Raw genomic sequence first — 10,018 nt, 5'->3', positions numbered from 1 at the left:
TTTCTGACCGACCTTCCCTCTCTGAGTTTTTCGATGAACCCTGAAAGGAACGAGAGGAACCTGTATCAGTATCCTGATACCCGTCAGGTTTCCTAATATTATCCCTATTCCGGAGGTTATACCTCTTTTCGGAGGGCTCCTGTGGAGGATATCTACCTCAGGATTGAGATCTGTTTCCTTTAAATGCTTGTTGTTTTTTATTATCCACTTCTTTTTAGTTGAAGCAGGTGTCTGCTTGGAAATGTCCTTTTCAGAACTGCCCATCAGTTTTGGTTTTAAAGCTTTCCCACCCAAACTGTCTCTGCCTTATTCTGCATATGCAGTTTCAATTATTTGTGGTAGTTCGTGTTTCTCTTCTAAAGAACTGAACTCCCTTGGACGTTGGCGGATAACCATTGAAGCGGCTTCCCCTTTAATATTAGCTAATATTTTGGCTGATACCTGGGCATAGTTACCTAGTAACCCTAAGTTCAGAGGAGGCTCTGCTCTCGTTCTGTATTTGTCTTAATACATCTGGTATCACTGTTAATGACGGAAGACCATGAGGTCTGGCAGCAAAGACTGTACCCCAAGTGGTACAACCCTCTACTTGTAGTGTTATCCCCATGTGAAACCAGATTGTTAGCATTCTGTGTTTTTCATACAGGGTAGTATTCGGCAAAACTGCCTCATACTGTGTTATTTTCTGAGCTACCTAGAATGGCATTTGTTAGCGTATTGTGGGCATTTTGCCTATCACTGTGTGTAATGTTTGTGGTGTGGTTTTAGTTGCTGAACCTTGAGCTCGAGTTCCAATTGTTGAAACTAGTGCTGGTTGGACTGTAAGTGTCCTCATGACGAATTGCGTCAAGTTTCTGTATATTATTATCACTTCTTTGTGTTGTGTGAGTAAGTCTCCTACTAGCATTGTTTCAATGTCAGGATGTGGTGTGTATGCCGCTAATATTGGCCATGTTGCCCCTGCTCTTTTGAGCGGGCAGAGTCTCACTCTTCTTATGTGGGGTAGGGCGCCTTTAAACCAGTATAAGTGTTCCAGGTATGTGAGCGAAACTTCAATGTCCTCGAACTGACAATATTCCACTGGTGCATCTCCTTCAGTGTAATAGTGAAATGTCTTTGTTCTTGCATTTGCTGCTGGGAATGTAACCCATGAATAAAATACCTCTGTTCTGTATGATTCGTGTGCCTCAATCACGAAAACTACTATGTCACCCCTAGGCGTTAAACCATGGTCTAGTCATTTCAGAATGGCTGTTTCAGAATTTTTCTGCTATTTGTATTGATTTGCATCTTCTTCGCCGGCTGAGAGGTTTATATCTACTACTGCATTATATCTGGTCTCAGTCATTTTAGGAAGAAGTTTGTCCAAGAGAACTAAGATAAGGTGTTTGTGCACAATTTAGGAATGTGTCCTTCAAGCTTGATTAACCAACAGCTAATAAATAGGATTTTTTCGCCTACTCAGCTGTGGTGGAGTTTGTGCCTACCCGCTCCAGACATCTCTGGTGTTTTGTGAGTAGGGTCTCTGAGAATAGCACGACTGAACTACTTAGATTCTACTGTTAAATAAGTACCCAACCAATGTTGGTAGCGCCATGTCGTGTAGTTCCTATAAACCCTATACAGGACCGGCGCGTTTGGATAACGAACTGTGGGATTGGTGGTAGAGTGGTTCCGTGCACCCCCACCGGGTATGTTAGCCTGTCTCTATCAGCTAGCTCACAGTGCCACTAGAACCTCCGCTTATTGGGGAGAGAATAGTTTTTGGCAACCTCAGAACATGACAACCCTGATCCTTCAGAATCGTCGAAACAATATACTACCTTTCGCTCAGTCACTCGTGCTCACTTACCTGGTCTCAGAGATACACAGAATAAGCATACAGGGTGTTTGTCATTAAGAATTTATTGAACAGTTGTTATCCTAGTGTGGAATAGATGAGCTGTAACAACCATTAGTCAGTAGCAGAGATATATGATTAACAGTACTAGGAAAGTAAACGGATTGTACAGTTCTACCATTTTGCAATAATCATAAATATATACAAGTACACAGAATACATGATAAAAAGTGTACTACTACGATGCCTCCCTAACTAGATGTACCTAAATGTACCTAGCATCTGTGTAGGTGTTACGCCAAGAATCCCTCTAGGATCTAGTCAACCCCATTACCGGAGAATGAGAGACTTTGGGACCGCGTCCGGGTCTCGAGTTGGACACCCCGCGAGGGATGTTAGACCACTGCAAGCTGGAGTGTCTGCATGCAGGAAGCTCAGCATCTCTGGTCAGTGTGCCAGCTGGGAAGTCTCGATCTCCTCTGTCTTTCTAAAGCAAGACATGATGTATCTATACCCATACGTCTCCCCAGGGGTCCTACCCTGCGGTGTTACTGTGTCGGCCTAAAGTATGATATCAGACCTGAACTTTATACAGAAATATTATACAGGAGATGGCAGTCCTGCTGTGCTTCCAAGAAACCTCATGCATAATATATTAGATTCCAACTAGGGAAAACCCGCATTCCGAATGCAGTGTTGTATCTAGGTAAAAGGTCAGTCCCTAAGAACCATAATGTATGTAATGTAGGGAAGAATATAGGTTGCAAAGTTACCTGCGCCTATATAGGGTACCTATATGGAATATAACAGAGGGTCTGTGGCCAACATTTGCCAACCCTAGGACCCAGAAGGTTTGAAGCCTGAAGACATAGGTAGAAAAGGCACGCAGTTCGGTCGAATTAGGCTGAAAAACATCCAAACGTACAGCTACCAAAAGACGAAACAGTAGTCAGTGAGTCAGGGAATGGCATTTATGAACTTTGTCCATGTCACATCCGGTGGTCGACGTCACTACAGTCACTCAACACCCTCTACCGACACACAGAGGTACTGCTATGAAAAATTTCCAGATCCAGTCTGGCACCAGGAGAGCATTTTAAGGTAAGGAATCTGAGGTTAGATGTCTTTATCAGATACGTAGATATGTGGAAATAGCGTGCTACTCCCACTCCACCTTCCAATCTCTTGAACTCAGGGTGGGCAGACAGGACTAGGGCCATTGTGGGCAATGTGAACTTGTCCAGAAGAAAAAAGTTCAGATTGCGGATATCTAGGATGGGGAGAAGTCCTAGGTCCTTTTTTGGCACTTGGAACTAACAGGAACAACAGCCTGTCCTTAACTCTGATGCCAGCACCCACTTTACAGGCTGAAATTCTCCTTAAAGTATGGACAAGTGGTCCACCTGAAGGTGTGGTAGTGTTCCATGGTATATTTGACAGATGTGACAGGATGGGTAGCGAGTAACCATGTTCAGTAACCTGAAGCACTATTGGTTGGATGCAATGTTCCTTCACCCCGGGAGGTAAGAGATGATGTAACCTCCCACTGGATAATTGTGTGCTGCCAAGGGTGACAAAGTAGTTTTTCAGTAGCCACTGTGATGAGGGGGAGGCGGGGTGGTTGAGGGGGCTTTAGGTAGAACATTGCTTCTGGGGGCCTGGCCGTAGTGGCCTGATACCCTGCCTCTACCTCAAAAGGACTGAGACATTTTTTGTTGAGGCATATTCTGGCATTGCCTCTGTTAATATCCTCTCCCAAAGCCTCAAAAGGGGCACAATTGTTGGGGGGAAAGGCGCACAGGCAGGGCCCAATAATTCAAAAACAGACTTTCAATTTATTTACTTTTTTCCATTATGATTTTTTTCTTTTAATCAAAGTTCACGCTTTTTAAATACAAAACCCTTTATGCCAAATGCGGCACTCACACCAACAAGAAAAAGTTACGTACCTTTGGTTATGCTCTTTTTGGTGCAAACTCTACCTAACTGCAGATCATTTATCTTCGAATACCCTTAGGTACCAGATTGGATTTGGAGACTTTGTGTAGCAATGTTCCTCCTGTGTATTGACAAGTGATTTCTTGTGGTTCTCCCCACTGATTCCATACTGCCCCAGTAGTGATGGAGAGGCACTTGTAAGCGCCACTCCTGCTTGCTGACACCCATTTCTTCCAATGCCAATCAGAGCTCTACCCCCAACAGAGGAACAGATGCAGTCCTCATGCAAGTCACTATTTAAGTCACAGACTTGGTCTTGTTCATGCAGCAATTTACTTTCTGATCAAAATAGTTGGGTAAGCTGAAGATTCCAGTCCAAGCGTAAGAAAGTAAAGTGGGCCTTGACCCCCCCTCCCGCCACATGGATTCCAAAGAGAACGAACAGCATGGGTGTCCAGATGTAAGTTGCACTTCTGCGAAGACACTGGTCACCAAACTGATTTTTCAGTTGGTCCTGTTGTGCCGTAGTTCTCCAGGAAGTAGCGCAATCCTCTTAGCAATACCGTCTTCCCAGTCATCTAAGGCGAAACTCTCACTCTTTTGCCATGGTCCAGTGTTCTCGAGAGAACATGTGAGATGTCAGTGTACTGAGGAGAACTGTCAGTCCTCTAATTGGAAGCCACCTACAAAAACATTGCCTACTCCATACAGTTTCTGATCAACAGCAGATCTTGATGAAATCAGTCATGCACCAAAGGTTGTCATTTCCAGATTAACAGAAGGATTGTTTTTTGTTTCTGTGACTGCATCATTGGAGCTGGCACCTGGGGCAAGTCCCAGAGTTCTTGGGGTCTTAAATACTTAGTCTGTTATCGTAACCACTGTGTGCTATTGGGCTTCATTCCCTGCAGCTAATGTCCATTGCCAAAGTTTGGTTTGCATTGATGGTACCAGGGTGTGGATGGGAAGTGGTTGCATTGCATCTCCACATACATATTAGTTGATAGTTCTGAGAGTGAATACTCCTCCATAGTCAGAGGTTTCAGTTCATAGAAACAACGAAAAACACTGAACTCTGGACTTTTAATTGTCCCTTGTTTCATGGTGAAGAGGGGATTGAAAGTTGTTGCTGATGCTTAATAAGACCCTGACAGATACTGAAGCCAACTATGAGAACCGTGGTGAAAACAACTAGAACTTTTCTCACTTTTACACATGAGCAGGTCAGAAGCCCATAGGAAATGGACTGACGGAGATATACATTTCAACAGCTTTATAAATTTTAAACTCAATAACCCCATAAAATATCAGTAAAGCTTCACACATTTAGAATAGTTTTATTCATTTTATTTGTATACGTCAAAATACATTTTTTTCCAAAGTAATGAATGGGTTTTGCAGCTTGTTTCATGTCAATATAAGGTCTGCTCTGTACTACCAATAAAATCAACATAGCACAGTAGCTTTTTTCTGTTTGATATAAAGAATAAATAACCTAAATAAAAAAACTCTAAAATATTAGAATGTAGTTATTATATCTTCACAGGCATCCAAGTGTTACCATATATAATCCATAACAATCCGCTGCCTCTCAAGAGAGTTTAACACAGCCATTCAAATACATCAATTTGCTGCATATGCCATGCTAGCATATGCCAAAGTGCGCTCGCTCTCTTCTCAGATCCACTTATACAGAACAATTGCTATAACAATACATCCCACAACTATCCTTGTACCATTAAAATTAATAATCCTGAGCTTGGTAGTAAGAGTATGACCTTATGCTGTTAAAAGCAATTGACAAAAATCGAGACAGGAGATCCAGATTAACAAAACAAATAGGCAGTAGATCACAATGACCTTCTAAATGAGGGTACAAATTCACATTTAATATAGTGTACAATATATAATGAATAATACAATAGTTACCGCAAGCTTTACAATTTACAATTTATTTTAATGGCTGAACTGTTCAGTGGTTTTAGAAGACATTCTAGAACGTGCCAATAAGATGGTGTAGTTTGCATTGTTTATAGAGAAAATATAAAAGCTGTTCCTAACAAAAGCAATCTTCACTTACATTTTACATATATATATATATATATATATTCTTTTCAAAAGGCCACTGAAATGTATAAAATGATTCGACATGGTGTCAAATTTGATGCCTCTCGATATGGCACCACCCAGTGCATATAACGTATGTGAGCAGAATGAGTTAAGATTTAAAATAATAGTAACATTACTTTGGCTAGTGAAAAGACCGCATTCTTAAAAATGAAATGTAACGTAGCAGATATGGTTACGCATGTTCTGCAGTTCGTGAAAAGAAAAAACAATGACCGTATTAAGCATTTTTTCCTATGAAGCACGGCTCCATAAAATGTACAGGATCTAAGTTTTTCATACCATCAAACTAGTAAATCTTGTCAAAATACTCTGCCCAATAACTTAACCAGCTGTAACAGACATTTGCAGGTTGCAAATATTCGAGCATGCGACGTTGTAATCTGCAAACAATACCAGGACACCTTTATGCATATTTATTTTTAAATATACACAGAATAGCAGTACCTGTTAAAATGATTGAGAAGGTTATGCTTTAACATCTTATACTACAAACCTTTAATTAAAAAAAAGTGAGCAAAAATAAAAAGAATGCAGGACTTCTAAAATAGCTATAGTTCCAAATGATTTTAAATAATTTTACAATGAAGAAAAATGCATATTGCACAAATATTGAAAGCACTTGTGTACAAAGTCTCAGTTCCAGCTGACAGTCACCTATGATTGCTATACAATAATGCGTTTGTAGATGTGTTTGGAAACTTGGACGCTGAGGGAACATATTTCAGGAGCCAGCATTTTTTGCAAATGGTTAGTAGAATTAGGTTTTCCAAATCGACGAGCGAATGAAGGAAGAATGAAGGAGGAAACCACCGGAACCTGTGGCACATGAATGACGCGTCCTGGACAACGGTCTTCTGTGATTACTGAAACCTTTTCTCTGATGCAAAAGTCTTTATGTAGTATGTACAACTAAGGCTTACAGGTTAAATATTTGAGGCGTCTGTGGCCTTGAACACTTTCCTCATTTGCTATAACTGTAAACAAGCTTTCTCAGTCATTTTGTCTCCTCAGTAGCTGCGCTTTTACATAAAAACGTGATCTTGATACAAAAAAGCAAAAATAAAACCAAAACGTCAGTAAGAGGTGGTTTTGGCGGTATATATGCAAAATGACAGTCGACAAGGATTTTCACAAAGCTTTCAGTGACTGCCAAATCATGGTCCACTGGCGTTAACTTGTGTGCAATTTCAAAACTTGCTTCTGCCAAAACCTCTTATTTGGAAAGTTTACTTATAACTCTTATCAATGCCCCATTTTCGTCTTTTAGTCTCTGGTTGTCGGCCTTTAAATCCGGTAACATCTGTAAAAAATAATAATAATAATAATAAACAGAAGGAAATGATTATTGCAAAATTAAATGTGTTTTAAACACAACTCTGCTGGTAGTCAACTATATGTTCTGATGTAACGTGTACAAATCTTCAACTAAGTAACCTACTAAATACAAATTTTAAATCAGATATTTGTAATATCATTAATTGACTTCACAGACAATACGACAGTAAACGGAATCTTCTCTTGCTTATCTTCCACAAACCCATAGTTATTTTAAACACCCTAATCCCAAAAAGAGAGAACAAGCATGCGATTTTAATTTGGTTTTAGACAACCAGTTACGGTATATGCGACAGCATATACAATTAAACAAAGCAGCGAATGTGAAAAGATAAATACAAGTAAGAAAAGTGATCAAAAAGTTCCTGGCTGAAGAATCCTACTATTAAAACAATATTTATTTTGATCATCAGAGAGGATTCTGATTTAGTCACAAGAGCACTCCAATTTTAACTGCTTTTATGTCTCCCTGGACAATTCAAGTTTATTAACTTTGTAAATTTACAAACCAATTCACTGAAAACATCCTGCATTTGCAAATGAGAAATTTCAGTATTCATGACAACTGCCAAGAATTGAGCCACTCTTTAGTAACACATTTTCTATTGATATAAATATCATATTGCCCCATCAAAAAAAGAAACTTTGACACTTTTACCAGAGGTCTATATCCTCATCACATTTTGTTTAAGAATATGAAGTTACTCCGTTTTTTAAACAGTCTGAAAAATAATTTTCTTGGCAGTCTCGGTCCACTCAATTTTTAAAGAAGTCTGACCGTGCCGGATCAGGGAGTGGTTCGAGGCCTTAAGCTCTGTAGTGTATAACTAGTGATGAAGGAGCTTCTGAGAGTGCAGGGCCAAACAGAGAGGACTTGTTCCGAATAGTGCATGATACCTACTCCTAAACTCACTGGGAAAACAAAAAACACAAAACCTGAAGCTTCCACAGATTGTCTACAGAGGTTGCAAAACCCCCATGGACCCTCCTCACACAAGCTTGACATTTAAAGTCCCAGTCCTGACTTCATCTGGGTTCATGGAGATCGCCGCCTTCCCTAACTTTGACAATGGAGGCTGCCATAAGCCCTGATTTATGCAGAATCATTGCCATATCTAAATTTAAATGCAGATGTTGCCAGACCTTATCTTTCTAGGAATTGTATATTGTCAGGTTTTTCGATTAATGACAGACATCTAATGCGATATTCATCTGGGTCAAATGTCTACTCCTCATCATGTCAAGGTTAAATAAGAACACATACAGAAATAATGTAGTCTGAATTAATGTCCTTTCGCCTTATATGTTCATAAGGAAATGTCTGGGACCTATACCCTGAAGCACACAATCTATGTCAGACATTAGTAAATTCGTAAATTTCCGATAAGATTTAGAATATACGGACTGCCAATTGACCACTCGTGAGGAGAGGCCCTTTATCCATATTATTGCCATTGATTCTGCCAGAGACAGTCGCACCTGCTGCAAACTAACTTCACACTTTGTAGATGATACATCTCATATGAAGGCTGAAGTTGATGGAGGAAGACCGACCGAATGCTACTGCTGTGGGTATATGCTCTTTGCGCGGAACACTGTCTTCTGCCCTCCGCCGATGAGGACAACCTCTTCTGTCAAAAAGGTATGCAGTGCATCTCTTCTCCTTAAGAAACTCTAGAGTGCAAGCTGCTCTGCCTTTCATGCTCTCACATTATAGCACATAGAAGTAGAAATTAGGTTCTAGATAACATATATAAATGACATTTAGCAAGGCTGGAAATGTTAATTTATGTTCTCGTTATTTATAACGTGTCTTGTTGCTGTTTTTATAATATTTTGTATAGTTGTTTTAGATGTACTGAGAAATAGATTGTTCCTGTAGTAACCTATACTTTTAAATTAAGTATCCATTCTTCTTAGTACAGGGTGAATGATACTGTGAATAAGGAAATAAGGTTTGTTAATGTTTCCACGGTTCCCCTGATCCCTTTACGGGAATCTTAGTAACCCAAAAGCAATACTTCTAGGTCAATTACACATTGAATAGTTTCTTGTGGGGCTACAATTACTGGTTTTTCATATTCATCACTGGTGTATTGAAACAAGTTCACCTATGACACCCGTACGTGGGAAAGCACACTTTGTAGAGTTACGCCAAAGTCGTAATTTACCCAAAAAGTTGAAAACCCACTCTTTGCAGTGGTTTCCAGGTAGCCTTGGCTTCCGCTGTGTGACAGCGGCTTGTCACCTTGTGAATGTAGAAAAGTAGGATTTTTCTAACAGATACACCCACTTTTTGCCTGGTGTCAGTGCGTTTTGACTGTGGTTCATCGGGACCCCCGTGGCAGTGCTCTCTCCTCTAAATTCTCTGGCAAATACCTATCTGTGTAGCCTTATGGGGTCTGGAAGCAGCCTGCGTTGTGTCGACCCTAGGAAGTGTTCTTCCCTCCTGCTGATGAGCGTAACCCGGACAGGGGAAGGTGAACGAAGGATTTCCTGCAAAGGAGAAGTTTGACCACCTCTCCTATACAACTAGGTAGTGTGGAGGCGCTTCCAAGCGCCACCAGACTACATTGAAGAGCACATTTGGTGCCCTCCATACATAAATCAGTTTTGCTCAGTACAGGAGCCCATGGCTTCCTCTCTGGAACAAAACTACACAGAGGACAGGATAGTGAACCCCCCTGCCCCCCACCATATCCAACTTCTGCCTAGGGAGGTGCCCAGAGCTTCTCCAGGTGACCACTTGATTCTGCCATGTTGAATCCTGACCAC

At 40.6% G+C, this 10,018-nt stretch overlaps 1 protein-coding gene across 8 annotated transcripts in view; it reads right to left on the bottom strand.

Annotated features, from left to right (window-relative positions):
- Positions 1-5,110: 5,110 nt before the first annotated feature.
- Positions 5,111-10,018, bottom strand: part of PPP1R12A (protein phosphatase 1 regulatory subunit 12A) — a 1,571,083-nt gene continuing 1,566,175 nt past the window's right edge. For 4 of the 8 annotated variants that reach the window (XM_078674236.1, XM_078674240.1, XM_078674239.1 and 1 more), the window contains one exon: positions 7,076-7,208. Coding sequence is in view for 3 of the 8 variants with exons in the window: in XM_078674242.1 (XP_078530368.1) it covers positions 7,122-7,208 (87 nt within the window). In the remaining 5 variants the exon portion in view is untranslated. Of the gene's footprint in view, positions 7,209-10,018 lie in introns of all 8 variants that reach the window. The other 4 variants (XR_013606928.1, XM_078674242.1, XM_078674241.1 and 1 more) reach the window with 2 other exon arrangements.

This window comes from Lissotriton helveticus, chromosome 1_1, assembly GCF_964261635.1.
Source record: "Lissotriton helveticus chromosome 1_1, aLisHel1.1, whole genome shotgun sequence".
Taxonomy (NCBI): Eukaryota; Metazoa; Chordata; class Amphibia; order Caudata; family Salamandridae; genus Lissotriton; species Lissotriton helveticus.
This window is presented reverse-complemented; position numbering and strand designations above follow the sequence as displayed.